Source organism: Eublepharis macularius, chromosome 8 (genome assembly GCF_028583425.1).
Source record: "Eublepharis macularius isolate TG4126 chromosome 8, MPM_Emac_v1.0, whole genome shotgun sequence".
Taxonomy (NCBI): domain Eukaryota; kingdom Metazoa; phylum Chordata; class Lepidosauria; order Squamata; family Eublepharidae; genus Eublepharis; species Eublepharis macularius.
In genome coordinates this window covers 3420440-3443842 of record NC_072797.1, presented here as the reverse complement: position 1 = coordinate 3443842, position 23403 = coordinate 3420440, and the positions used below count along the sequence as shown (strand labels likewise).

Genomic DNA, 23403 nt, shown 5'->3' with positions numbered 1-23403 from the left:
GAGCATAGCAACGAACCAACCCAAGGCAGATGAACGACGTCCTTCAAGTGTTTAATTACATGGCAGAATTAAGCAAACTAATTTCAGGCGGGTAGCCGTGCTGATCTGTAGTAGAAGAGCAAGATTTGGGTCCAGCAGAATCTTGAAGACCAACTACATTTCCAGGGAGCGCTGACTCTCGAAAGCTCACACTTCGGAAATATAATTGATCTTTAGGGTGCTACTGGACCTGAATTTCGCTGTTATGTAAAATAAAACTCTGCAAGATTTTTTTTCTTTCTAATTCCTGAGGCACGCACAAGAATCCATGAATGAGGCTCCATGTTGCGAGAAGCCTGGAAGGGACTGTAGCAGCTAGCAGGCCTGGAAGCTGCTACAACTCTTTGCAGAGAATGCCCTTGCAAACCTTTCTCAACACTGCCAGCCCCCAGGCTTGCTCTCCTTGCAGCAGTGCCTGGCTTCTTCCTGCAGCTGAGAGGCACAAGGAAGTGGCTTTAGCTTCTCCCTGCAACATTTGATAGGCACTGCTAGATGGGCAAGCAGGAAGAAGGCGACTGTAGGAGCCACAGACTGCTACAGGTAGCTGGATGCTTCTCACCGTGCGAACGTTCTAGCTGGAATCCGAGTGAACGAGAGTGCAGATGTGGGAAGGTCACAGAGCATCACCAATCCTCAAAGTGCTGTAATGGTTACAGCATCAGACTAGGATCTCAGAGACACAGGTTCGAATCACCACTCAGCCATGGGCGCTTGCTAGGTGACCTTGGAATAGTCACACAGTCTCATCCTAACCTACCTCATAAGGTTGTTGTGAAGATTAAATAAAGGAGAGGAGAGCCACGTCAGCTGCTTTTGAGTTCCCACTGAACGTATAAATGAAGTAAATAAATAAAGTGAAACCGTTTCACTTTTCTTGAGCTACTCTTTTATTTCAGGCTATTCTGACAACAAGAATCGAATCGTTAAAAAAATACATGTACTATTAAAACACATTTACCCCAGATCTGTCCCTGACTGTTCTTGGTGACGGTTCCCTCTTATAAACAAACCCAAGGTGAAACGCAGTGGGGGCTGCGAAGACAGACGTCACATCAAAAGACAGTTTGTCCCTTAGTCACGAGGGAGGCCAACTTCCTTCCAGCTCCGCAGCTGAAGCGAATGACAGAGGTGCGTATCAGTAAACCGAATGCTGCCTCGGTGGCTGCCGTTCTCAACCCTCTGCCCGGGCTTCCTACAGGCCCTCTGCCTCCCTTTTTATTTTTGAAAATCCCACAGGGATATTCATGAATTTATCCGTTCATTTACCACCTTATTTTTTTAAAAGGAATATTTTTAAAAGCGCAAAATTGCTCTGGAGACTGGGAAGGGTGGTGACATCACAGGCGGCCAGCCGATAAGCACCACACTCTCTTTACACTTGCAGGTCAATATTATTATTTTTTTAATTTGAATTTGGAGAGGACTGAACGCATGGGGGGGGCGCTTCCATAGCAGCCCCCTTTGCACTAAAATGTTATGATGCCTGACTTTCTCATACTCTCTCTCTCTCTCTCTCCCCCCCCCCCCCCCGCCACCGGATGCAACAGGGCAACTTGCTTGACGAAGCGCAGCTATGCTATGAAATGTCTCTTTGGTACCCCTTTGACTTTCAGCCTCTGATGCCAAGCTGCAGCAGGCCAGCTGCCCCGTATCTTTTCCTCCCGTCCAGAGAACAAGTTCTGTTCCAGCTTCAAAAAGACGGGAAGGGGAGGGAACCTGATCCACTGCCAAACTGGAAACCAAACCAGGAATAGCTCTGCCCCTGACACACACTTTCAACAGATGTTGTTGTGCGCTGCGGTTCGTCTCTCCCCACCCTCCCCCCAATTCTTATTGTACAACCTGCAACAGGAGGCGACAATGACTCTGGATTAAGGAATCCAGAATAAAATTAGTTTCAGGTAGGTAGCCGTGCGGCTCTGCAGCAGAACAGCAGGCTATGAGTCCAGTGGCACCTTAGAGACCAACAAGGTTTTGGGGGTATAAGTGTGTTTGCCAGATCCTCTGGAATGGGTCTTTGAAATGCTTTAAAGTCTTCCAGATTTGGGGCAGTAGAAAAGAGCAAGAGTCCAGTAGCACCTATAAGGCTGACAAAAATTGTGGTAGGGTATGAGCTTTTGTGAGTCACAGCTCACTTCTTCAGATACAGCTAGAATGTGAGTCCCTCTGTCCTTATGTCTTGGAGAGTGGAGTGATTTCAGATGCCGGATGACAATAGCTGGTGAATGACAGATTTGGGGTGCAGACAGAATAATTTTTTTTCTGCAGGATCGGAGTCCCCCGGCCCCTTAGAGGCCAACAAGATTCTCAGGCTGTGAGCTCTGGAGAGTCAGAGCTCCCGTCTTCAAATACAAGGCAAGCTGAGAGTTAAAAGCTTGTTATCTGAAGAAGGGAGCTGTGATTCTCGAAAGCTCACACTCTGAAAATCTTGTTGGCCTCTAAGGCGCCACCAGACTCAAATCCCGCAGGACCAAAGTGTGCGAGTTTCTGTCGGTCCCCCAAATCTGGAAGGCTTTCCAAGCGTCTCAAGGACCCCCTCCGGATGACCTGGTGGCAAACTCCGCCTTTCAACACTCGCAGGGAAAACAAGAGTTGGATCATGTGCCATAAAGCACTGGCGAGAGCATTATCCATTAACCCGAGAAGCAACAGCTTCTCCACGTCCCCCGGGAAACAGCACAGCGGGCGCGGGGGACGGCGGCGCAGGGGCTGGCAGAGGGGGGCAAGCCCAGTCCGACCCCCCCCCCGCCCCTTGGCAGCTCTGCAAAAGGCTGCAGGGCTGGGGGGCTCCGCCTGGACTTTTCCCGGGGGGCGCACGTTAGGCACCCCACTTGCCCCTAAAAGGGCACCCCCGGTTAGGTCAGCGCGGCACGGAAAGGGCTTTGCCAGCTGCGCCCCTGCCCGCTTTGCAACTCCCGCCACAGGCCAGAAGTTTCCGTGCGCCTCTCGCCCGCCGCCCGGCCGTGCCCACCCCAGCCCTGCCCTGCCCTGCCCGGCCAGCGGTGCCCGGCGAAGGGAGGCCGGCGGGAGCCTCGCCGGCGCGCCCCTGCTTGCTGCCCCCGCGGCCCACTCACCCGGCCGCTCCCGCTGCGCGCCCGTCCCGCGTCCGCGCCGCGGCTCCGGCAGGAAGCGCCTCCGGGCTGGCGGCTGAGCGCTCCATGCTCCCCCCGCAGCGGCTCCTCGGGAGTAAGGAGCGGGAGGGGGAGGCAGAGGCATGCCGGGAGATGTAGTTCGCGCGCCGCCCGGGCCGCGGGAAGCAGCCGGCCGAAGCCCTGCGCGGCTCTCGCGGGCGCCAAGAGCGAGGCGGACCCGGGCAGGCTGGCCCCGCCTCCCAATGGAGCCTCCCTGGGCAGAGGCAAGCTACCTTGGAGCGGGGTATTGCTGGACCCGAGTCCGGCGGCACCTCAGAGACCCGCGAGATTTCCAGGAGACAAGCTTGGGTTGGAGAGGCCCCCTTGCAGTTGGGGGTGCCATCTCCAAGGTGGGAAATTCCTGGAAATTGGGAGGGCGTGTGTGTTGAAGCCTGGAGACGGCAGAGTTTGGGGAAGGGAAGGACCTCAGCAGGGTAGAATGCCATAGAGCCCCCCCCCTCTAAAGCAGTCGTTTTCTCCAGCTGATCTCTGTAATTCCTGGCGCTCTCCAGCCACCACCTGGAGGCTGGCAAGCTAGTGCAGACCAACAGGGCTAGCCACTTGAAACAGTTTATTTTATTTGGGGGATTTATATGGGGAGTCGGCTCCCGGCCTTTGAGGGGGCACCACTTGTGCCTGTTTCATCGGCCAGGAGCCTCGGTGTGAGGCTAGACCCCTCCTTGTCAATGGAGGCCCAGGTCAAGGCAGCTGCCAGAACTGCCTTTTCCTATCTCTGGCAGGCCAGGCAACTCGCCCCTTATCTCTCAACCTATGACCCAATGACAGTGATCCATGCAACGGTCACCTCCAGATTAGACTACTGTAACTCGCTCTACGCAGGGCTGCCCTTGGGCCTGACCCAGAAACTGTAGTGGGTCCAAAATGCTGCAGCTCCTGTCCTGACAGGAATTCCATTCAGGGCACATGTGACTCCAACTCTTCAGCAGCTGCATTGGCTCCCTGTGGAATTCCAGATCAGGTTCAAGGTTCTGGTTCTGTCCTATAAAGCCCTAAACGGACTGGGACCAGCATACCTGAGGGACCGCCTCTCCCCATATGTACCTCGGAGAGCTCTTAGATCTGCAAGTAAACACCTACTGGTGGTCCCTGGCCCCAGGGAGGCTTGGCTGGCCTCAACCAGGGCCAGGGCATTTTCTGTCCTGGCCCCAACCTGGTGGAACTCTGTCAGAAGACACTCGGGCCCGTCAAGATCTTGTATCTTTTCGGCAGGCCTGTAAGACAGAGATGTTCCGCCAGGCATATGGTTGAGGCCAGCACTGGATCCATCTAATCAGCCTCCCTGCCGGTCTCCTGCCAGTGGGGGAGGGGGGAGCATATGGTCCATCTGCCTCCCCATGCCTGAGGAGTTAGAGGTTCACCATCCCATACCTCCGCCCTTTTCTTCTCTTGTGTATGGTGGGCAGGGGAAGGGGGCACCACCTGGAATGCTGAAATCCATGTTGGTACTGAGCTGTATTTTACTGGTTTTATTTGTTGTAATTTATCTATGATTGTAACCCGCTCTGAGCCTGCTTGCAGGGAGGGCGGGCTAAAAATCCAATCAATCAATCAATTTATTTATGTCATTTATAGTCCGCCTTTCTCACTGAGACTCAAGGCGGATTACACATTGTGAGACCGGTACAGTCCATTTCAAGGACATTTCCATAAACAATGCATAGCATTAGCAAGAATCCAATACAGGCTTGGAGAAATGCCGAAACAGAACATAAGCAATTCTAGGACTGATATTAGACAACACGAAGCACAGGTAACTCATAGGAGTACACATTTAAGGCAACAGGTAGTACGTAAGGCAACAGAGTGGTGAAGTCTAAGGTCCCTAACTCATTAGCGGAGCATCTGAGAGCCCCTCCCTACAATACAGAAGCCTTTTTGAATAATTCGGTTTTGCATCGTTTGCAGAAAGCTAGGAGAGTGGGGGGTCTCCTGACCTCAGGCAGGCCGTTCCACAGGGTAGGGATCACCACGGAAAAAGCCTGAGGGAGCCTTTTTAATCAGAGAGGCCTGGCACAGAACCGGGGACCTTCTGCGCACCAAAGCACGTGTCCTCCCACCAAGTCCATCCCTTCCAAGGACTGCAGGGAGGCAAACCTGCCTTGGTTGGTGTCCCCGCATGTTGTTCTGCTGACGAGAACTGAGCTCCAGAAGAGCTGGGGCCTTGTACACTGTTTAGGCGAGCACCCGTTCAAGGCAGCTGCGGAAGGGTCAAAGGCTTTTATTTATTTAGATATTGAGATTAATATTTATTTAGATATTTATACTCCACATTTATCCCCCATGGGCACTCCTCTCATAACAACCCTACAAGGTAGGTTAAGCTGATAATAACAACAACAGTAACAACAACAATGGTGTACTTATATATCACCCTTCTGGACAGATTAGTGCCCCACTTGGAGCAGTGAACAAGGTTAGTGTTGTTATGATCCCCACAATACAGCTGGGGAGTTGGGGATGAGAGGCTGAACCAAGGCCACCTGCTGAGCTCATGGCAAGAGTGGGAGTCGAACCAGCAGAGTGCTGATTCACAGCCCAACCACTTAATCACTACACTACAGCAGCTAAGAGTATGTGATTGGCCCCGGGTCACCATGCAAAGTACAATTTTTATTTTATTTATTTATGTCATTTATAGTCCACCTTTTCTCACTGAGGGCCAAGCTACACATGACGAACGACACTTGAATGGCAAGTGGATTGAGTGGAGGGCAAGTGAACAGTGAGAAATACACTTGCCATTCAAGTGTCATTCGTCATGTGTAGCTTGGCCCTGAGACTCAAGGCGGATTACACAGTGTGAGACTATCAGTATCAAGTGCATTTCAATACAGTATCAAGGACACTGAGAGATCTCTGTCTTTCGGTGCTACACCTCTGAAGATGCCAGCCACAGCTGCTGGCGAAACGTCAGGAACTACAATGCCAAGACCACGGCAATACAGCCCGGAAAACCCACAACAACCATAGTATCAAGGACATTTGCACAAACAATACCATAGGGTAAACAGATGCAAGTTTAAAAGACATAGCGTTAGCAAGAATCCAATACAAAACAGAAGAAAATACTGAAACAGAACAGAATCACTTCTAGGATTGACATTAGGCGACATAAAGCACAGGTAGTACATAGGAATACATACTTAAAGCAGCAGATAATATGTAAGGCAATATAGTGATGAAGTCTATGGTCCCTGACTCATTAGCGAAGCATCTTCCCTACAATACAGCCCTCCCATTTGAGTAAAAAGCCTTTTTGAATAGTTCGGTTTTGCATCGTTTACGAAAAGCCAGGAGAGTGGGGGCTCTTCTGACTTCCTCAGGCAGGTCATTCCACAGGGTAGGGGCCACCACAGAGGAAGCCCATGTACGGGCTGCTGCTGACTTCACCCGTGTGCAGCCTGGCACCTGCAGGAGACCCTGTTCAGATGAGCGAAGCTGCCACGGAGGGACATAGGGAGGGAGGCGGTCCTGTAGGTATGCCGGACCAAAGCCATGAAGAACTTTTTATGTAATAATTAATACCTTGAACTGAGCACAGTAATTGATGGGTAGCCAGTGGAGCGACTGTAGGATGGGGGTGATGTTCATGCTCCTGCTCGCTCCTGATAACAGTCGAGCTGCAGCATTTTGCACTAATTGAAGCCTTAGATGGGAGGCCAATGTAGACAGCATTACAACAGTCAAGCCTTGATGTTACCATAGCATGGATCCAAGTGGCCAGGTCAGCTGTGTCAAGATAAGAAGCCATCTTCCAGGCTAGAGTGAGGTTGTAGAAAGCATTTTTTGCCGCTGCCTTAACTTGTTTCTCTAGTAATAATGCTGGATCTAGTATAACCCCTAGGCTCTTAACTGAGTCTTCAAGGGTCAGATACTCCATCACAAGTGGGGAGTACAATGTCCTTCAAAATCTCTGCCTTCCCAACAAGCATCACTTCGGTCTTGTCTGGGTTCAATTTCAATTTGTTGTTTTTCAACCATTTCACCATGGCTGTCAGGCAACGATCTAAGGTTTCCACTGCATCCTGCGGGGACCTGGATAGCGAGATATAGAGTTGGGTGTCATCTGCATATTGATGACACCCAACTCTATAGCTGCGAATGAGTTCTCCTAAAGGCTTTATGTAGAGGTTGATTAACATGGGAGATAAGATTGCGCCCTGAGGAACCCCACAAGATAGTCCCCGTTCTGGAGACAGCTGATCTCCAACGGCCACCCTTTGAGTCCGCTCCAAGAGAAACGATTTAAACCAGTCCGGGGCACATCCTTTGATGCCCACTTCTGTTTCTAGATGTCTCAACAGGATGGCATGGTCTACTGTGTCAAAGGCTGCAGATAGATCCAGGAGGAGCAATAAGGAGGCGTGGCCCTTGTCTATATTCGGACGGAGATCATCCACTAACGCTACTAGTGCTGTCTCAGTGGCAGCACTAGTATACCATGGCAGACCGGAGATTTGAACTTAGTTCTAGTCTGGCACACTAAGCACTACACCATACTTTGGGTGTCTTAGAGCAAGTCTGTCTCTTTTTTTAGAAGGGCAGGACCCAGGTTCTAGTAGTTGATGGAAACATCACCCCTCTGAAGACTGAGGAGGCAGTTTTTTTGCCATTCATGATCTCTAGTGCTGGGATTTCTTCTACTTATGGCAGAGGGAGGCCTCAGCCTTTAGGCCCTGTTGTTGACCTCCATAACAACTGGTCAGCCGTGGTGTGGAACCAGATGCTGGACTAGATGTCCCACAAGTCTGATCCAACAGGGCTCTTCTAAGTTCTTACGGTTCTAGGCCTTGCAAGTCATCGTGGTAGGGTTGCCAGCCTCCAGGTGGTGGCTTGAGATCTCCCGGAATTACAGCTGGTCTCCAGGCCACAGAGATCAGTTCAACTGGAGAAAATGGTTATTTTGGGGGGTGGACTCTATGGAATTATGCCATGCCAAGGTCCTTTCCCTCCCCAAACTCCACTTTCTCCAGGTTTCTCCAAGTTTCACCCTCAAGATCTCCAGGAATTTCCCAACTTGAAGCTGGCAACCCTACATCATGGCAATTAGCAACTGCACAACTGGATGGTACTTCAGGTCCCAGGGCTTGGGGGCGGGGGGAGACAGGGAACAGCAGGTTATTTTAATTGCATTTTTCTTTGCAAATCCTCACCCGCTGTCCAGGCGTTCTGCCCCCCTTGTTAATAAGCCTTATAAATTGAAAGGGGTAACTTTTATTGTAACCATTTCCTGTAATTTTTAGTATAGTTTTGGCATAACGGGCCAAACCTCAGTTCAGGCCGTTGACTACGCTCCTTTGCTAAAATGTATGGCATGGTGGTCTGTTTTTTCTAAAAATGGTTTTGAGTAGGAAGCGGCAGAAACAATCCCCTGCTTCGGCAGAGGCTAACTTTGGCATTTCTAATTTCAGACAATTGCTACGGACCGATTTAGGTCTCGTCTGCTAGTACACTGTTCCTGTTGAGATGTAGCATAGCATGCTGTAGTGGTTAATGGAGTGGAGATACTCAGGTTCAAATCCCCACTCTGGCTTGGGCCAGTCATTCTTTTTCAGCCTAGCCTACCTCACTGGATTGTTGTGAGGGTAAAACAAAGGGCAATGGAACTATAGATGCTGCCCTGAGCTCTTTGAAGGGAGTGCAGGATTTAAAAGGTGATTGAGACCTTTTAATTCTATTTGGTCACCAGTGTTGGAATTCCAGAGGTAGCCAGATTTGGTCCGGGTGGGGTGGGGTGGCGAGCTTCAAGTGCTCATCTTTACTTGATAGGACTGCTTGGAGGATGATATCACCTTGAATCCAGCTCAATTTTTTGGCCTGTAGAAGATGTTTCCAGAGGAATTAAGATTGCCAACTCCAGGTTGGGAAATTCCTGGAGATTTGGGGGTGGAGCCTGGAGAGGGACCACAGTGTAGTGTAATGCTAAAGAATCCACCTTCTAAGGTGACCATTTTCTCCAGAGGAAGTGATCTCTGTAGCCTGGAGATCAGTTGTGACTCTGGGAGAACTCCAGGCCCTGGAGGTTGGCAACCTTGGCTGGAAGGTCAATATTTGCCAACCCCCCCATTGCAGTTTGATGTTTCTAGGGGTTCACTGACCCTTAGGGGAATAATTTCAGAGAAACATAGAAGAATGCGGGGAGGGGGGAGAAACCTGCCATTTATGCAGAGCAGCTTTGCTTGTTCTGCCTAGAATGGGATCCAAACATTTGTATATACCTAATAATATATAACTCATGGAAGAATTGCTTAATCACTCCTTGAAGTAGTAAAGCGCAAGAGTTCAGTAGCACCTATAAGACTAACCAAAACTTGTGGTAGGGTAGGAGCTTTTATGAGTCACACAGCTCACTTCTTCAGAGCTTTACTCCTTGTAAAGCTTCTAGCCAAACAGTATCAAAAGCAGCATAAAATCAAATAGTTTTACTGGGAGGGGAATTCAGAATAGCCACCTCAAACTCTTTGACCTTAACAAGTCTACTGATCGAAGTGTGACAGACAAATCAGTGGTTGTTAGTACCACCTAAGTGAGTCTAGACATATGGACTGGCCAAGTTCTGACTCAAATTGAACTGGGGGCACCCCAGCATCATAGGTCTTGTTCCAGTGGTGTGGAGGGCGATCTAAACTCCCCTCTGTCTGGTGATCAGGGGGCGGGGCCACCGGCCATGTGACCATTTCCAAGAGGTGCCAGAACTCCGTTCCACTGCGTTCCAGCTGAAAAAAAGCCCTGATCCTTGGCAAACCCTGCAGTTTGGAATAATAATGACTCTTGTTAAATATTATCCCAACACAGTGTGCTGCCCCAGAAGCTGTATACAAATCATTTCTGAATGCAAAGGACACAAAGCAGACGACAACTGAATTTAAAGTCCAGTCTCATATTTTTGGGTCCTTTGTGAAGCTAAAAATTGTCTCTGCTAATGAAGGAAGTCCTGTGACCTCTTAATGATGTATCTCTGGCCAAGACTTGGAGACAGTTTCTGAATGAAGGAAGATCTACCAATGGATGTCCTGCTGGTTTTTCAACTTGGAGAGCACCAATGCATGTGAGTTGACTCACAGCTGCCTGCAGCAAGTCTTCACCCCGTTCTGTTTTTATGCTCTCACTCTCTGACTCTCTCTCAACACACACACAACTGCTATTTGACCTGTGGGGGGGCGGAAATCTAGGTTTTTTTACAAGCATCTATATGTGTTTCGCAAACTAAATAGCAGGCGGGACAGGGGGACTAATACAACATAAAGAGCTGAGAGGAAAGGGTTGGTCTTCCCCACTCCTTGGGTGGGCTTTGTGCCAGAAGCCCTGCTCAGCAATTACAATTTCGACTCCCATTTTACTTTGCATAACAGGAGGCCACGCTACATGAAATACTCCTAGGGTTGCCAGCCTCCAGGTAGTGGCTGGAGATCTCCTGGAATTACAACTGGTCTCCAGGCCACAGAGATTAGTTCACCTGGAGAAAATGGCTACTTTGGGGGGTGGACTGTATGGAATTATGCCATGCTAAGGTCCTTTCCCTCCCCAAACCCCACTTTCTCCAGGTTTCAACTCCCAAGTCTCCAGGAATTTCCCAACTTGGAGCTGGCAACCCTAAATACTTCTAATATGAGCAGTCACTAGTACTTTGTATGAACAGGGCAACCAACTTTGGTGTGTGGGATTGCATATGCTCAAAAGTCTGGGTTTCTGATCGTGTGTAGGGAAGTTGCAAAATACGCACATTGCCTGTTCACACAAAATGGTGGCCATGCCGTGCATATGACTTCTGAATAAAGATACAGGGGCTTGTATTACAGATAAGGGGGAAATGCCAAAAGAGGACCCTCTGGGGGGGCATGGTACAGAAGGGTGACCTAGACAGATCCAGAGAGGTGGGGGGAGACCCAGGAAGCAATTTTGGGGCGGCAGGAACCATTTTGGCAATTTTGAGGTGCACCAACCTTGCAGGGCGGGCTGGTTATGGGATTGCTTTTCACTGGTTTTGGGGTGCTTGTCATACCTCTACCAACTCGTCTCAATGAGGGGAACCTCGTGGCCCTGTTTTGGGGGTGATCGGAGCTGTTTTGCTAATTTTGACAACGCCACCCCTGCAAGGCGGGGGTCGCTTTTTGCTAGTTTGGGGGTATGTGTGAGGTGTCTACGAATTTGTCTCGATGAGAGGAGCGTGTTGGTTCCCTCTCCCACCCTGTGGGGTGTATCCAGCATCATTTAAACACACCAATGAAGGAAGAGGGGTATGGACGGGGTTTCTCTTTAAAAATGGCAGCAGCAGGTGGCGTCCTGGAGGGCGTCTGCTGGTGTTGCTGCTGGCGCCATGGAAGAAAATGGAACCAGTGTTGACCACTCCTGCCGTGGTTTATGAACTTGTGAACCCCGGGGCACCGGTGAAGAAGATGACTACGTTGAGAAGACGAAAGCTTAGCGGGGACTCTGACAAGGAGAATGTACTGTCCGGTCTTTCCAAGAGGCTTTTTACTTCAGAGGATGAAAAGGAAGAGGAAGGGGTAGAAAGTCACACACCAAACAAGAGAAGGTGTTTCTGGGATGCTGAGATACCCACTACCTCAAATCAGCAATTGCAGGAAGCGTTCCAGGTGTGTATAAAAGGAGTTCTCACAGCTTTGGGGTTTTGTGTATGAAGAGGGCTTTTGTGTATTGCTCACTGTTTTTTTGTCTGTCCTGTTTATTTTTTAGAAATGTCACCTCGTGAGAATTGCAAGCCCCTACCCTGCTATACCAAGCTATATTTGATACATAGCCCAATTCCCAAAGAAGAGAAACTCCATACAGCTACATCACTATTGGCATTCTCATATCTGTTATTGCTATGATACAACTCAATGAGAAAGAAATCTAACAGAATATACTAATTTTTTATTTCAGTATATCTTTATATTGACAGTTATATACAGCTCTTATAATGTTCTTGCTAAGTTTCCTGTGTACAATAATTCAGTGTTACCGTTATTATGATTGCTACCCTACTCCTTTTGTATTGTTGATATTCATGCAATAAAATTATTTTTTGAAAAAAAGAAAGAAATGTCACCTTGTGGATTTGGCAGAGAGTCCTCCTGACCCCGTTCACACGGTCTTGCAAAAATACGCAGGACTGGCTGAGGAATACACCTCTCCGGTAGCAGGACAAAACCAGCAATCGGCCATGAGAAAGCTAGTCCTGGCAAGCATATGTGGAGTTGTGAAAAGGTGTTTCTACGATCGGTGCTACTCTAAATGTGAAGGCTGCGTATTAGATTGCGGGGGGCAGAAATCTCATGAGTGTTTAACATGGATCCAAGAGACGTATCATCAGAATTGAAAATACATGTGCTGTAATCTGAACACAGGCCCCGTGTTGTATGTGATAACTGTGATCGCGTGTTCCCTGCAATGTTTCAGTATGAACAAGAATCACCTTCTAACTCTGGGTAAATTCCTTGAGTCAATAGCTACAGCTGACAGCCCAGGACACTGTTTCAGAACCCTTTCTCTGAAATGTGACCCATCATATATGCTCATAGTAGACCAATTTCTATTCAATACATTCCACACTAGAGATCTTTCGTCAGCATTTTTGTGAATCTCTGTAAAAAGATTGATCATAAGTTTATGTGGGGGGGAGGGCTTTGCTCTGTATATAGAATTTAAAAAACATTCTGAAGTCTTGTCCTGATGTGTGAAAATAATAAAAAAATCCATGGTCTGCTTCAAGTCGTGTGCTCTGTATCTCTGTCGAAAAAACATAGCTCACAAGCAGGTATTTTTGAAACGCCACAATATATTCATGGGTTGGAGCACAGTGCTCCGTGGTTGATAAAGGGGGCGAGTACCAGGAATTAAGAGTGTGGGGGAACATCCTGTTTTATCAGTACAGGAGTTAGTCCGGATGGGTTTTTACAAGAATTTTATCAACGGCCAGTACATGGATGTTTTCTTTCACCATCACATCCAAACGTTATAACAGAGATGAAGAAATAAGGGATATTGAGAAGGTGAGGTACGTAGGAGATTCCAAAATTAAAAGTTGGTAGACCCCCCCCACTCCCCCCCACCCCATGCATTTTTTTAGTTATGGATCATTGCTGGATTACTCAGAGGCGGCTATAATGGATTTTAAAAGGGATGTTATTTTCTCAAAGGGGGAGGGGGATAAGTAGGGGTTTCCTCACCCTTTCTGGACAAAATAGATAACGGGATAGCCTTCAGGGATAAAAGGTCAGCACCGTGTGGACGTGCAGAAGGAGCATTTTGAAAGAAAACGCCACAGGGGATTCATTGTCTTCTTGTGTGGAAGAATTCCCAAATGAATACCATTGTTTTAGAAGATCAGAAAGGTAAGAAACTAGATTGTTAAGATATTTTATATTAATATATATCAGAACAAGTGACCCCCCCCATGTCCCCCCTTCCCTCCCCAGAATTTTTAAAAGAAGAAATGGATGGAAATATCCCCATTCAGCCCATCTCCCATGGCAATATGGTAGGAGAATTCCAATACCCTGTGGAAACGGAGGCCATAATTCATGCAGACCCCCAGAACATCATACCAGATGAAATAGGTAAACTTTACTGAAGATGTTTTCAATATGTGATAAAAGAGGTGTCTCATGTTATGATTAATTTTTTTCTTATTATTTATTCTGGCAGAGATTCTGTCTGAGGGGGAAGAAAGACCTCAACAGGGGGCAGTTCAAGCGATGACTGAGTATACAGTTCAAGCCAGGCCAACGTCCCTGAGTATACAGCCAGGTAAGATTAAAAAATGGTCTTTTAAAAAGTCATAAGCAGACATTTTGTTCTATCCCCCCCATCCCCATTTTTCCCCTAAAATTTGCACTTTTAAACCAACTGCTAGTAATATAAGAGATGGGTCAGAGGTTATGGACTGTATAGGAGCTAAGGTGTAATTCTGAATCAAGATATGAATCACGTCAGCTGTTGATTTTAGATATGTAATACACAGAGGTGTGTTTTGACGGAGGGTTATTTATATGTTCGGGTATATTTGAAACTCCCTTAAAAACCCTTGTAGAGGGAGAGTAACTTATTTAAATTTAAAATTTAATATCCACTTAGAGGGAATGGAGGGATGGGGAAATATTTATTGCTTCTATGGTTATTTTTTTCATAGATGCAGTGCCAGGGACATCCCAAGTTACACCTGGGAGACAGGGGGCCAGCAATCTGCAGAGGCGCCCGGCACCATCTAACGGGCAGAAGAGTGGGCCTAATTCAAAAAAGAGGAAACCAGACGCGGCAAGAGTTGATAAAGAGGCAGACGATAAAGAGAGGCTGGAGTACTGCAAGAGTATTGGCAAGACCAGGAAAGAGTTAGAAAAAATGGAGGCTGATGTAGTGAAGTTGCAGAAAGCTATTAAGGCTCATTATAACACACTTATCAACTATACTCGAGAACGTGAGAACAAAATTAAACGTTCTGGACCTTATTCTGAATGTACTGACCCCATTGTGCAGGGTGGAGGGGCACTACCTGAGAACTCCTCTGGAGTAAACGAGCCATCAGAGAGCTCTCCGTCCCCACAAGCTGTTAACTCTGGTGGGGAAGGAGACGAGGGAGAGAGTGTTGTAGCCGCCCTTGCTAGCACTGATGACGAGGGGGTAGAAGAGGAGGAGGAGGGGGGGGCAGTTAGGAGGAGGTCAGAACGGGGACACTTCCCCATCTCTTCCTGAAGTGCATGTAGAGCGTTTATAAAATAAACATTTTATGCCACTTTGCTCTTAAAAGGAATCTCGTCTGCCACTCAGCTGTCGAGTCTTTGTGTGATGTATGACTTGCAACCTTGTGATGAAATTTATAAAAGCCAATGGGGCTAAAATGATTACATAAATAATCTGTGACTCGTGATACCTGGAATGAAGATGACACAAAACACAGGCGAGATCTTGCAAAACAAGATTTTGAGGCCTTTTCTTGCAGGCCTCCCTGTGCTCAATGCTAGCTCAATGGTGAAAGAGGATGAACTAGCAAGAGACTGTACCTATGAGAATTTGCCCACAACTTGAGGTAAAACTGCCTTATTGACATATTTATTTGCCCATTGCCATTGATTCTTCATGACTTACTAAGAATAACTGCCACCTACAGCCTAAATAAAGAATAAGAATGCACAATATTCAGTTCTGGACCCATGTAATTGTTAGAGCGAGTGTTAAACTACGCTGCGGAATTAAACGCCGAGCTGGTCAGAGAGGCAAAAGCTTTATTTGAGGAAGTTACATACTTTTTTTTTTTTTTATTTTTAATAAATTTTTTATTAAACATTTGTTGCAACATATCATTTACAAACAAAAGCATTTTTCAAGTCAAGTCCAAAAATCCAATCTACAATACAGTATAAATCTTATATTTTGAAGAATATCATTGATGCGTCCTTATGACAACTCAGTTATGCTGTTAGTTTAATAGAAGGAAAGGTAACCATTGTTTGTCACAACTTGGAATATTTTTGAGTTGGGTTGCAGATTGTGTTTTTCTATATATTCCAAAAAAGGAAGCCATTTGTCAATAAAACCGGTATTTTCTGTGAAATGTTCTGCATTTTGTATATCGTTACTTATTTTTTCTAAAATAAAATGGTTCCAAATTTTGGAAAACCAAGTCTCAATTGTTGGTGGTCTCTTTGCTTTCCAAACTGTCGCGATAGCACTTTTGGCTGCAATCAAGAGTGAAGCAACTAGTTCCTTTCTAATCTTGGGAATGTACAGGTTTCCCCATAGGTCTAAAAAAATCAGTTTCGGCTCAAAAGGAATTTCATAAGTGGTGATATCTTTAATTTTCATTAACACCTCCTCCCAAAATTGCCTAACTATTTTACATTCCCACCAGCAGTGAGCAAAGGTTCCCTCTTCACCGCAGTTTTTCCAACATTTAGGGGACGATCTAGTTGATATTAGTGCTAGCTTTTTGGGAGTTAGGTACCATCTATGTATCACTTTAAAAGTTTGGAGTTTAGTTACAATGACTTTTGAATTAAATATGCCGGATGACCATATCTCCTTCCAAACCTCAGGGGACATTTCAATGGAACAGTCCTTGCTCCAGCTGTTTTGGCAGCTGAGATGTTTATTCTCCATTGTGTTTAACAGTATTTTATACAATTTAGCTATCATCCCTTTTTTTTGATATGAAGACAAGTTTAGTATTTGTTCAAATTCTGTCAGAGGTTCTTTCATGATGTTTCTTAGTTTTATTTTCTCTGTCATGTGTGAAAGTTGTAAGTAGCTAAACCATTGTAATTTTTGTCCTAGTTTTTCCTCTATTTCTGTCTTCTCTATTAGCCCCGACTGTGTGGCGATATCAACTAGTCTGGTAACTTTTGCCTGTCGCAGATTCAGAATGAGTGACTGATCCCACCCCGGCGAGAACCATTCTTGATTTATAAATGTCGAAAATCTAGACAGTTTTGGAATAATTTTGATTTTAAATTGGTCCCACGTCTTCAATATAGACGATAGCATAAAACTATTTTTGATACCTTGTGGTCTATTATTCGTTTTATTCCAAATTATGTCCATGAGGTCCCAGTGTTGTAAAGAGGATTGTGAGATCTTAATCCAATCCGGCAGAGTGGAATTAGATGACATTTGTAGGAGATTGGCTAGTCTTGCTGCTGATTGATATAAAAATAAATCCGGGTAATTGAAACCTCCATTTATTGCTTTCCTCCTCATAGTTTTAAAGGCAATTCTCGGGTGCTTGTTTTGCCAGAGGAATTTATTAAGCAGTATTTGCCATTGTGCTATTAATGATCTGTTTATAGTGAGAGGGATCGCTCTGAACACATAGAGAAATTTTGGTAATATAAAAGCCTTTATCAAATGAAATCTATCATACCACGTGAGTTTTAATTTATTCCAATTAGCAATGTCTGATTTAATTTGGTTTGTTAATTTGAGGTGATTTAATTTTACCAATTCGTTCAATTTAGGAGAGATATTAACACCCAAATATGTTAAATGTGACGGGGACCACTGAAAACTATACAATTCATTTATTTGTTGGGTCATTTTGTGATGGATATTAATAGTAAGGTAGTAGGATTTTGTTTGGTTGATTATTAATCCTGATATTGCTCCAAAATTTATAAGAAGAGATGAAAGGTGGGACAACGAATTTAGTGGTTCAGTCAAGTAGAGTAACATGTCGTCCGCGAACAAACTGATTTTGTATTCTGTGGAGCCAACCTTTATTCCCTTTATATGATTATTTTCTCTCAGGGCAGTTGCGAAGGGTTCTAGAGCAAGTGCAAATAATAGGGGAGATAAGGGGCAACCTTGTCTCGTGCCTCTTTTAATGTATATGTTTTCTGAGTACATAGTGTTTATCTTGATGTTTGCTATTGGTTGATGATAAATCGCACTAATTATATTTAGAAATTTTTCTCCAAATTCCATGTGTGACAGTGTTTTTAAGAGGTATGATAGTTCTACCGAGTCGAAAGCTTTTTCGACGTCTAATGATAACAAAATAGCCTCCCTGCTTTGGTGATTACAGTGATCTATAAGGTTTAAGGATTTATAAATATTATCTGTAATGTCTCTTTTTGGTATAAATCCTGACTGGTCTGTGTGTATGTAGTTGGATATAAATGTGTTTAGACGATTCACTATAATGGAAGTGAAGATTTTATAATCGTGGTTGAGCACTGATATGGGACGATAGGATGCAGCTTTCAGAGGGTCCTTTCCCTGCTTATGGATTACAATGATGTCAGCTCTTTCCCAAGTAGGTGGCATTTTACCCTTGTCTAGAATTGAGTTGGCCAGATTAGTTAGGTGCGTTGCCAGTAGATTTGTGTATTTTTTATAAAATTCTGCCGGATAGCCATCTGGTCCTGTAGCTTTGTTATTTTTAGCATTTTTTATTGCGTTTGTTGTTTCCTGAATGGTGATGGGTTTGTCTAGAAGTTTTCGGTGTATGTCCTCTAATTTCTTTAGACTTTTTAGTGAATTTAGAAAGTGAGTTATTTTAGCTTGGTCAGGGTTTTTTGTAGAGTATAATTGCGTGTAGTAGTCTTTGAAGACCTTAAGAATTGATTGTGATTTATTCTGTAGTACATTTTTACTGTTATAGATTCTGTTGATATGATTTTGTGATCTTCTTTGTTTTACTTTATATGCTAATAAGCGAAGAGTTTTTGGTGAATTGGACCAGTGTGACTGCTTGACCGCTAGCAACTGTTTATATATCGCGTGACTTTCCAAGGTTTCTAGGATTTTCCTTTGTGTTAAAAGTTCTTTATATGTTTTTTTGCTACCTGTTAGTTTATGGTTGATTTCTAAAGTCTTAATATTGCTTATTAACTCTTGCTTTTGTTTCAGTTTTTCTCTATTTATTTTAGCTGTAAGGGCTATTATGTGACCTCTAGACACTGTCTTGATTGTGTCCCAAAGTATATGCATGCCAATTTCTTCAGATAAGTTTTCTGCGATAGCTGTTTCTATTATTTTCCCAATTTCTTTGGTTGCATATTGGTTGAATAATAAGTGTTTTGGTAGGCACCATTGTTTACTGTACTGAGTTTTGTCGTCCAGGTTTAATGTCATTGTTACCCATGCATGGTCTGAGATCGTATTACTTCCTATTCCAGTTTCCTCTACTTTGTCTATCGTGGTATTGGAGCTTAATATGTAGTCGATTCTTGTATACGTGTTATGTCTTTGCGAAAAATATGTGAAATCCTTTTCTCCTTCGTGGTAGTGCCTCCATGTGTCTATTAGATGATATTTCTTTAAAATATTTGCTAGTTTTGTTGTTTTATGAATGTTTTTTGTGTGTAGTTTGTTGAAGTTCGATTTGTCTAGTTGGTGGTTTATTATGTAGTTTAAGTCACTTCCGATTATCAAGTCTCCTTCCTGGAATGTAGTTAATTTTTGTAATGTTTCCTCTATAAAGTCTAATTGATTTATGTTTGGAGCATACAACGAGGCTAGCGTGATTTTATGTTCCCCTATTTTCCCTTTAACAAAGACGTATCTGCCTTTTTTGTCCTTAAGAGTTTTGGTATGTTGGAATTGTATGTGTTTTGTAATTAGAATGGCTACACCCCTTGATTTGGAGTTGCCAGTCGCGTGATATTGTGCTTGTAGCCACCTAGCTTTAAGTGAATCAATATTGTTATGCCGCAAGTGGGTCTCCTGTAGAAAAATAATTTGTGCCCTAGTATGGGCTAAGTTTGAGATTACTCTCCTTCTTTTTATTGGGTTCCCCAAACCTCTGACATTAAAAGTTACAGCTTTGATTTTAGAACACATTTCTGAATTGGGTTGTAATAATTACCTGTGTCTTACTCTTTATTTTTATTTATTTATTTATTTCTATTATTATTATTATTATTATTATTATTATTATTGTTGTTGTTTTACTATTACTAGTGTACCACTCTAAAGATTCCGATTTGGCATTGTAGTTTTATAATCCCTATTGTAATTTGAGTTTTCCCAATTATATGCAGTCTTTCTTTATAATACCGGTTTTTTTGATTAATCCTTCTCGAATAAAAAGTACAATATCTATGTCTTTTTTTACTTTCTTTTTAGACAGTATAAAGGTTAATAATAATGACCTTAAAAGATCAATCAATAGTTTAATGTTGTATCACAACTTGTAACTTCTTAATAAAGTATTGTATTATAGTTATTAACAAGGTGTTACTGATATCACTATGTTTTCCCTAATATGTTATTTCAAAAATACTATGTCTAACCACACTCTTCAAATTAAATTATAGCTATCATACATTACCATCTTTCCTTTCTTCTTGTACTATGAACCTTTCAGATCTTTAGAGTATAGTCCAGGTGTACCAATTATACCCCTCCCGCTCCTAATCCTGATTCGGTTCCTTGCCGTATATACACCTTGTACTATTATTCTTTCCCCCTTTTATGGTCTTTCCTACTAATATCTTCTCCCCCCCCCTTCTTTTAGCTTTCTTTCTTTGTTGCGATCTACAATCTGCTTTGAATTTATCCTTTCCCCCTCCCCCTCCCTACAGCCACCCCAACCCCCCTCCCTTTTCTTTTCTTTTACTCTCTTCTTTCCCCTTCTATGCTAGTAAGTTTTAACAACAACTTATAAAATGTGAACTTTAAATACTTTTTTTTTAATACATATGTATATATCTATATGCTTATATAATTTTTCTTTATTTTTTCCCTTGTACTAATTTTTTTTTTTAGTTTTTTTTTTTATTATTATTATTATTTTTCCTTAGTCTTATTGTTGGAATTACTAACTATATAAATCTATTTGTCTACTATATGCCGTTTATTAACTATCCCAAAATCCTCCCCCTTCCCCTTTTCCTCCCTCCCACCCTTCCTAAGACCACTTTGTACTATAATGAATTGAGTAAAACCACTTAGTGGATTATAAAATCAATGTTCTATTTTGTTTTCCCTTTAAGATTTATTCAATTTTAGCTCTCTCAAACTGGTGAGTTAACTTCACTCACCGGTTGTGGAATTCAACCTCCCTCCTCGTCCACTTATGAGAGCTAAATAAAGTTATATGAGCTAAGTTAAGAGCCCCCCTCCCTCCCCCACAAACCTCTAAATTTCTACCTTTATTTACAAATACACTACTTTTCCTGCAATCAATCTGTTATACTAACGAACATTTACCAGCACGTTGAGAGACAGCGATAAAAAAAAGAAAAAATTAAGTGTCTCTGATGGGGATCTTGCTCCCTTTCTGAGGAGATAGTAGATCAGAGGATTTTCTCTTCTGGTTTTGCTTGGTCGTCTCCATTGGAGTTTCCAGTCCAACTGCATTCAGTAGCTCTAGTCCCGTGTCAACATTCGTTGCTATATACCTTTTGCCTTGGTGAAAGACCATAAGTTTGCATTGATCCAGCCATTTATATCTTCTGTTCGCTCTTTGCAGAGTCTCAGAGATTGGTTTAAGTTCACGTCTTTTGGCAAGCACTTCCTTTGGAAGATCAGCGAAAATATATATCAGTTTGCTTTCATATTTAAATGATCCCCTTATTCTGGCTTCTTCCATTATCTTCCTTCTTGTCCTTTGATCTGGTATTTCGATGATTATATCTCTCGGACGCTCTTTATTTTTAATTTGGTGATAGGGCCCCACTCGGTAGGCTTTTGTGATATAGGGGTAGACTCCTTCCTCAAGCTGTAATTGTTTAGCTAGCCAGTTGGCAATGAAGCTTGTGAGATCTATGTTATATGTGTGCTGTTCATCCATCCCCCTTATTTTAATCTGATTTTGTCTGGCATTCAGTTCGAGTTTCATTAGTCTGTCCTGTTGTTCTGTAATTATACTTTGCATGTCGGTGACTTCCTGTTGAGCTTTCACACTCACTTCCATAGCTTTTTCCGCTGTATAATTAACTGATTGTAGATCACGTTTTATATCTGTGAGTTGTGCTGTGATCGGGCTAATGAGTTTGGCCATTTGGTCTATAATATCTTGCCTTAGTTGCACTAGTTGGGGATCCAAATAATTTTCTGGTAAGGTTACCTCAGTGGCGCCTTCTTTTGCTGCGATTTCCGCCATTTTTTTTCCCTCCGTTCTGCCGCGTTCCTTCCCCGTCGGCTCTCCTGAGGCCACAAAGAATGCTTGTAAGTTTTTCACCGCCTTCGGATTGTTCTTCTTTTTCTTGATAGAGTTCGTGAGCATTATTTTCCTTGATTTATTTCCCCTCGTAGTGTGTCTTAGCGAGGTTTTAGGGTCGGGAGGGTCGGAGCGCTCTTAACATGCGTCCATTCCTCTCCGCTGCGACGCCACGCCCCCAGGAAGTTACATACTTGAGGGAAAGGGGGAGAGATAGATCTTAGCTATCTGACTACATCTTGCAGAGACAGAGAAGAAGTGTGGCAGGAGAGAGAAGAAGCAGGATATTGCCCTGTTTAGCCCAATAGGAGACAAGACAAGGAAATGACCCCCAGGAAACAAGAGAGGTGCTGCTCTCACTGTCCGAACTAAGTGATCCTTGCTGCCCCCTGCGTGGAAGGCTCTTCTTACTTCTTGCTGCTGCAGTACACCAGACATTGTTATTTCTAACACCCCTTCTCAATGTCTAGTGTACAAAGTCCACAAAGTTCAGTCTTTCTCGTAGACTTTGAAATTTCTCTTTGGCAAGTGGCTTGGTGAGGATGTCTGCTATCATTTCTTCTGTAGGGCAGTACTGTAGCTCAACAAGTCCATCTTCTTGCATATTTCTCACAATGTGATTCTTTATGTCAATGTGCTTGGTTCTTGATCCAATTCTTTCTGTATTTGCAAGCTTTATGCAAGATTGATTATCTTCAAGGAGTTGTATAGGTTTGGGTTCATTTATCCCAAAGTCTTCTAATAGTTGTAGAATCCACTTGAGTTCTTGGCATGCTTCTGCTGCTGATATGTATTCAGCTTCTGTAGTTGATGCCGCTACTAGGTCTTGCTTTCTGCTTGTCCAACTGATTGCTCCTCCACCATAAAAGAATACTCGTCCACTGGTAGACTTTCTGTCTGTGATGTCTTCTGCCCAGTCAGCATCCATGAATCCCACTAGTCTGGGATTGTCGCTTGCTGGTAGCTTGAGCTTCAGTTGTGCAGTACCTCTCAGGTATCTTGCCAGTCTTTTGACTGCTTGCCAGTCATTCACATTTGGTGATGCATTTTTCCTGCACAGTATTCCAACTGCTGCTGCTATGTCAGGTCTGGTCACTGTACTTATGTAGAGCAGTTTTCCAATTGCTTCTCTGTACACTTTGATGTTTCTCAGAGGTTCATTGTTTCCATTTTGTTTCAGGAAATCTGTTTCCATTGGAGTACATGTTGGTTTTCCATCTTTCATATCCATGTAGTCTAGGAAATCCATGATCTTTTGCTTTTGATTGAGAAGATAGCTTCCATCTTCCTCTCGCTCTATTTGAACTCCAAGGTAAAAGCTGACATTTCCAAGACGCTTTACTTCAACCTCTTGGTTCAGGTGCTGAATTATTTCATCACAATCTTGTTGATCTTCATAACAAAGAAGAATATCATCTACATAAATCAGGATAAAAGTCCATTTGTTGTCTTTCTTTCTTGAGTACAGGCAGCGTTCTGCCCCGCCTTGCTTGAATCCTTCTTTGATGAGCATTTGGTTCAGTTTCTGATTCCAGGCTCTTGCAGCCTGTTTCAGTCCATAAATGCTCTTCTGCAGTTTGCATACAAGTCCTCTGTCTTTGGACTGTACAA

General features: G+C 44.1%; 2 protein-coding genes across 2 annotated transcripts in view; one reads left to right on the top strand and one right to left on the bottom strand.

Annotated features, from left to right (window-relative positions):
* The window catches only part of MYORG (myogenesis regulating glycosidase (putative)), a 37766-nt gene extending 34529 nt beyond the window's left edge, over positions 1-3237 (bottom strand). Inside the window, exon 1 of the mRNA XM_054986438.1 lies at positions 3114-3237. The gene's annotated coding sequence lies outside the window, so the exon portion shown is untranslated. The remainder of the gene's footprint in view (positions 1-3113) is intronic.
* LOC129334484 (uncharacterized) lies at positions 1867-14885 on the top strand. The gene is made up of 3 exons (XM_054986623.1): positions 1867-1940; positions 13613-13943; positions 14326-14885. Exons 2-3 carry the CDS (start codon positions 13892-13894, stop codon positions 14883-14885), a joined length of 612 nt encoding a protein of 203 aa, XP_054842598.1. The 5' UTR covers positions 1867-1940; positions 13613-13891.
* The last annotated feature ends 8518 nt before the right edge of the window (positions 14886-23403 follow it).

What these genes read in the sequence shown, in the direction of transcription:
- LOC129334484 (XM_054986623.1), top strand. Translation starts at nt 13,892, where the DNA reads ATGACTGAGTATACAGTTCAAGCCAGGCCAACGTCCCTGAGTATACAG. An exon ending in GTCCCTGAGTATACAGCCAG is followed by an intron (nt 13,944 to 14,325) that starts GTAAGATTAAAA and finishes TTTTTTTCATAG; the next exon opens with ATGCAGTGCCAGGGACATCC.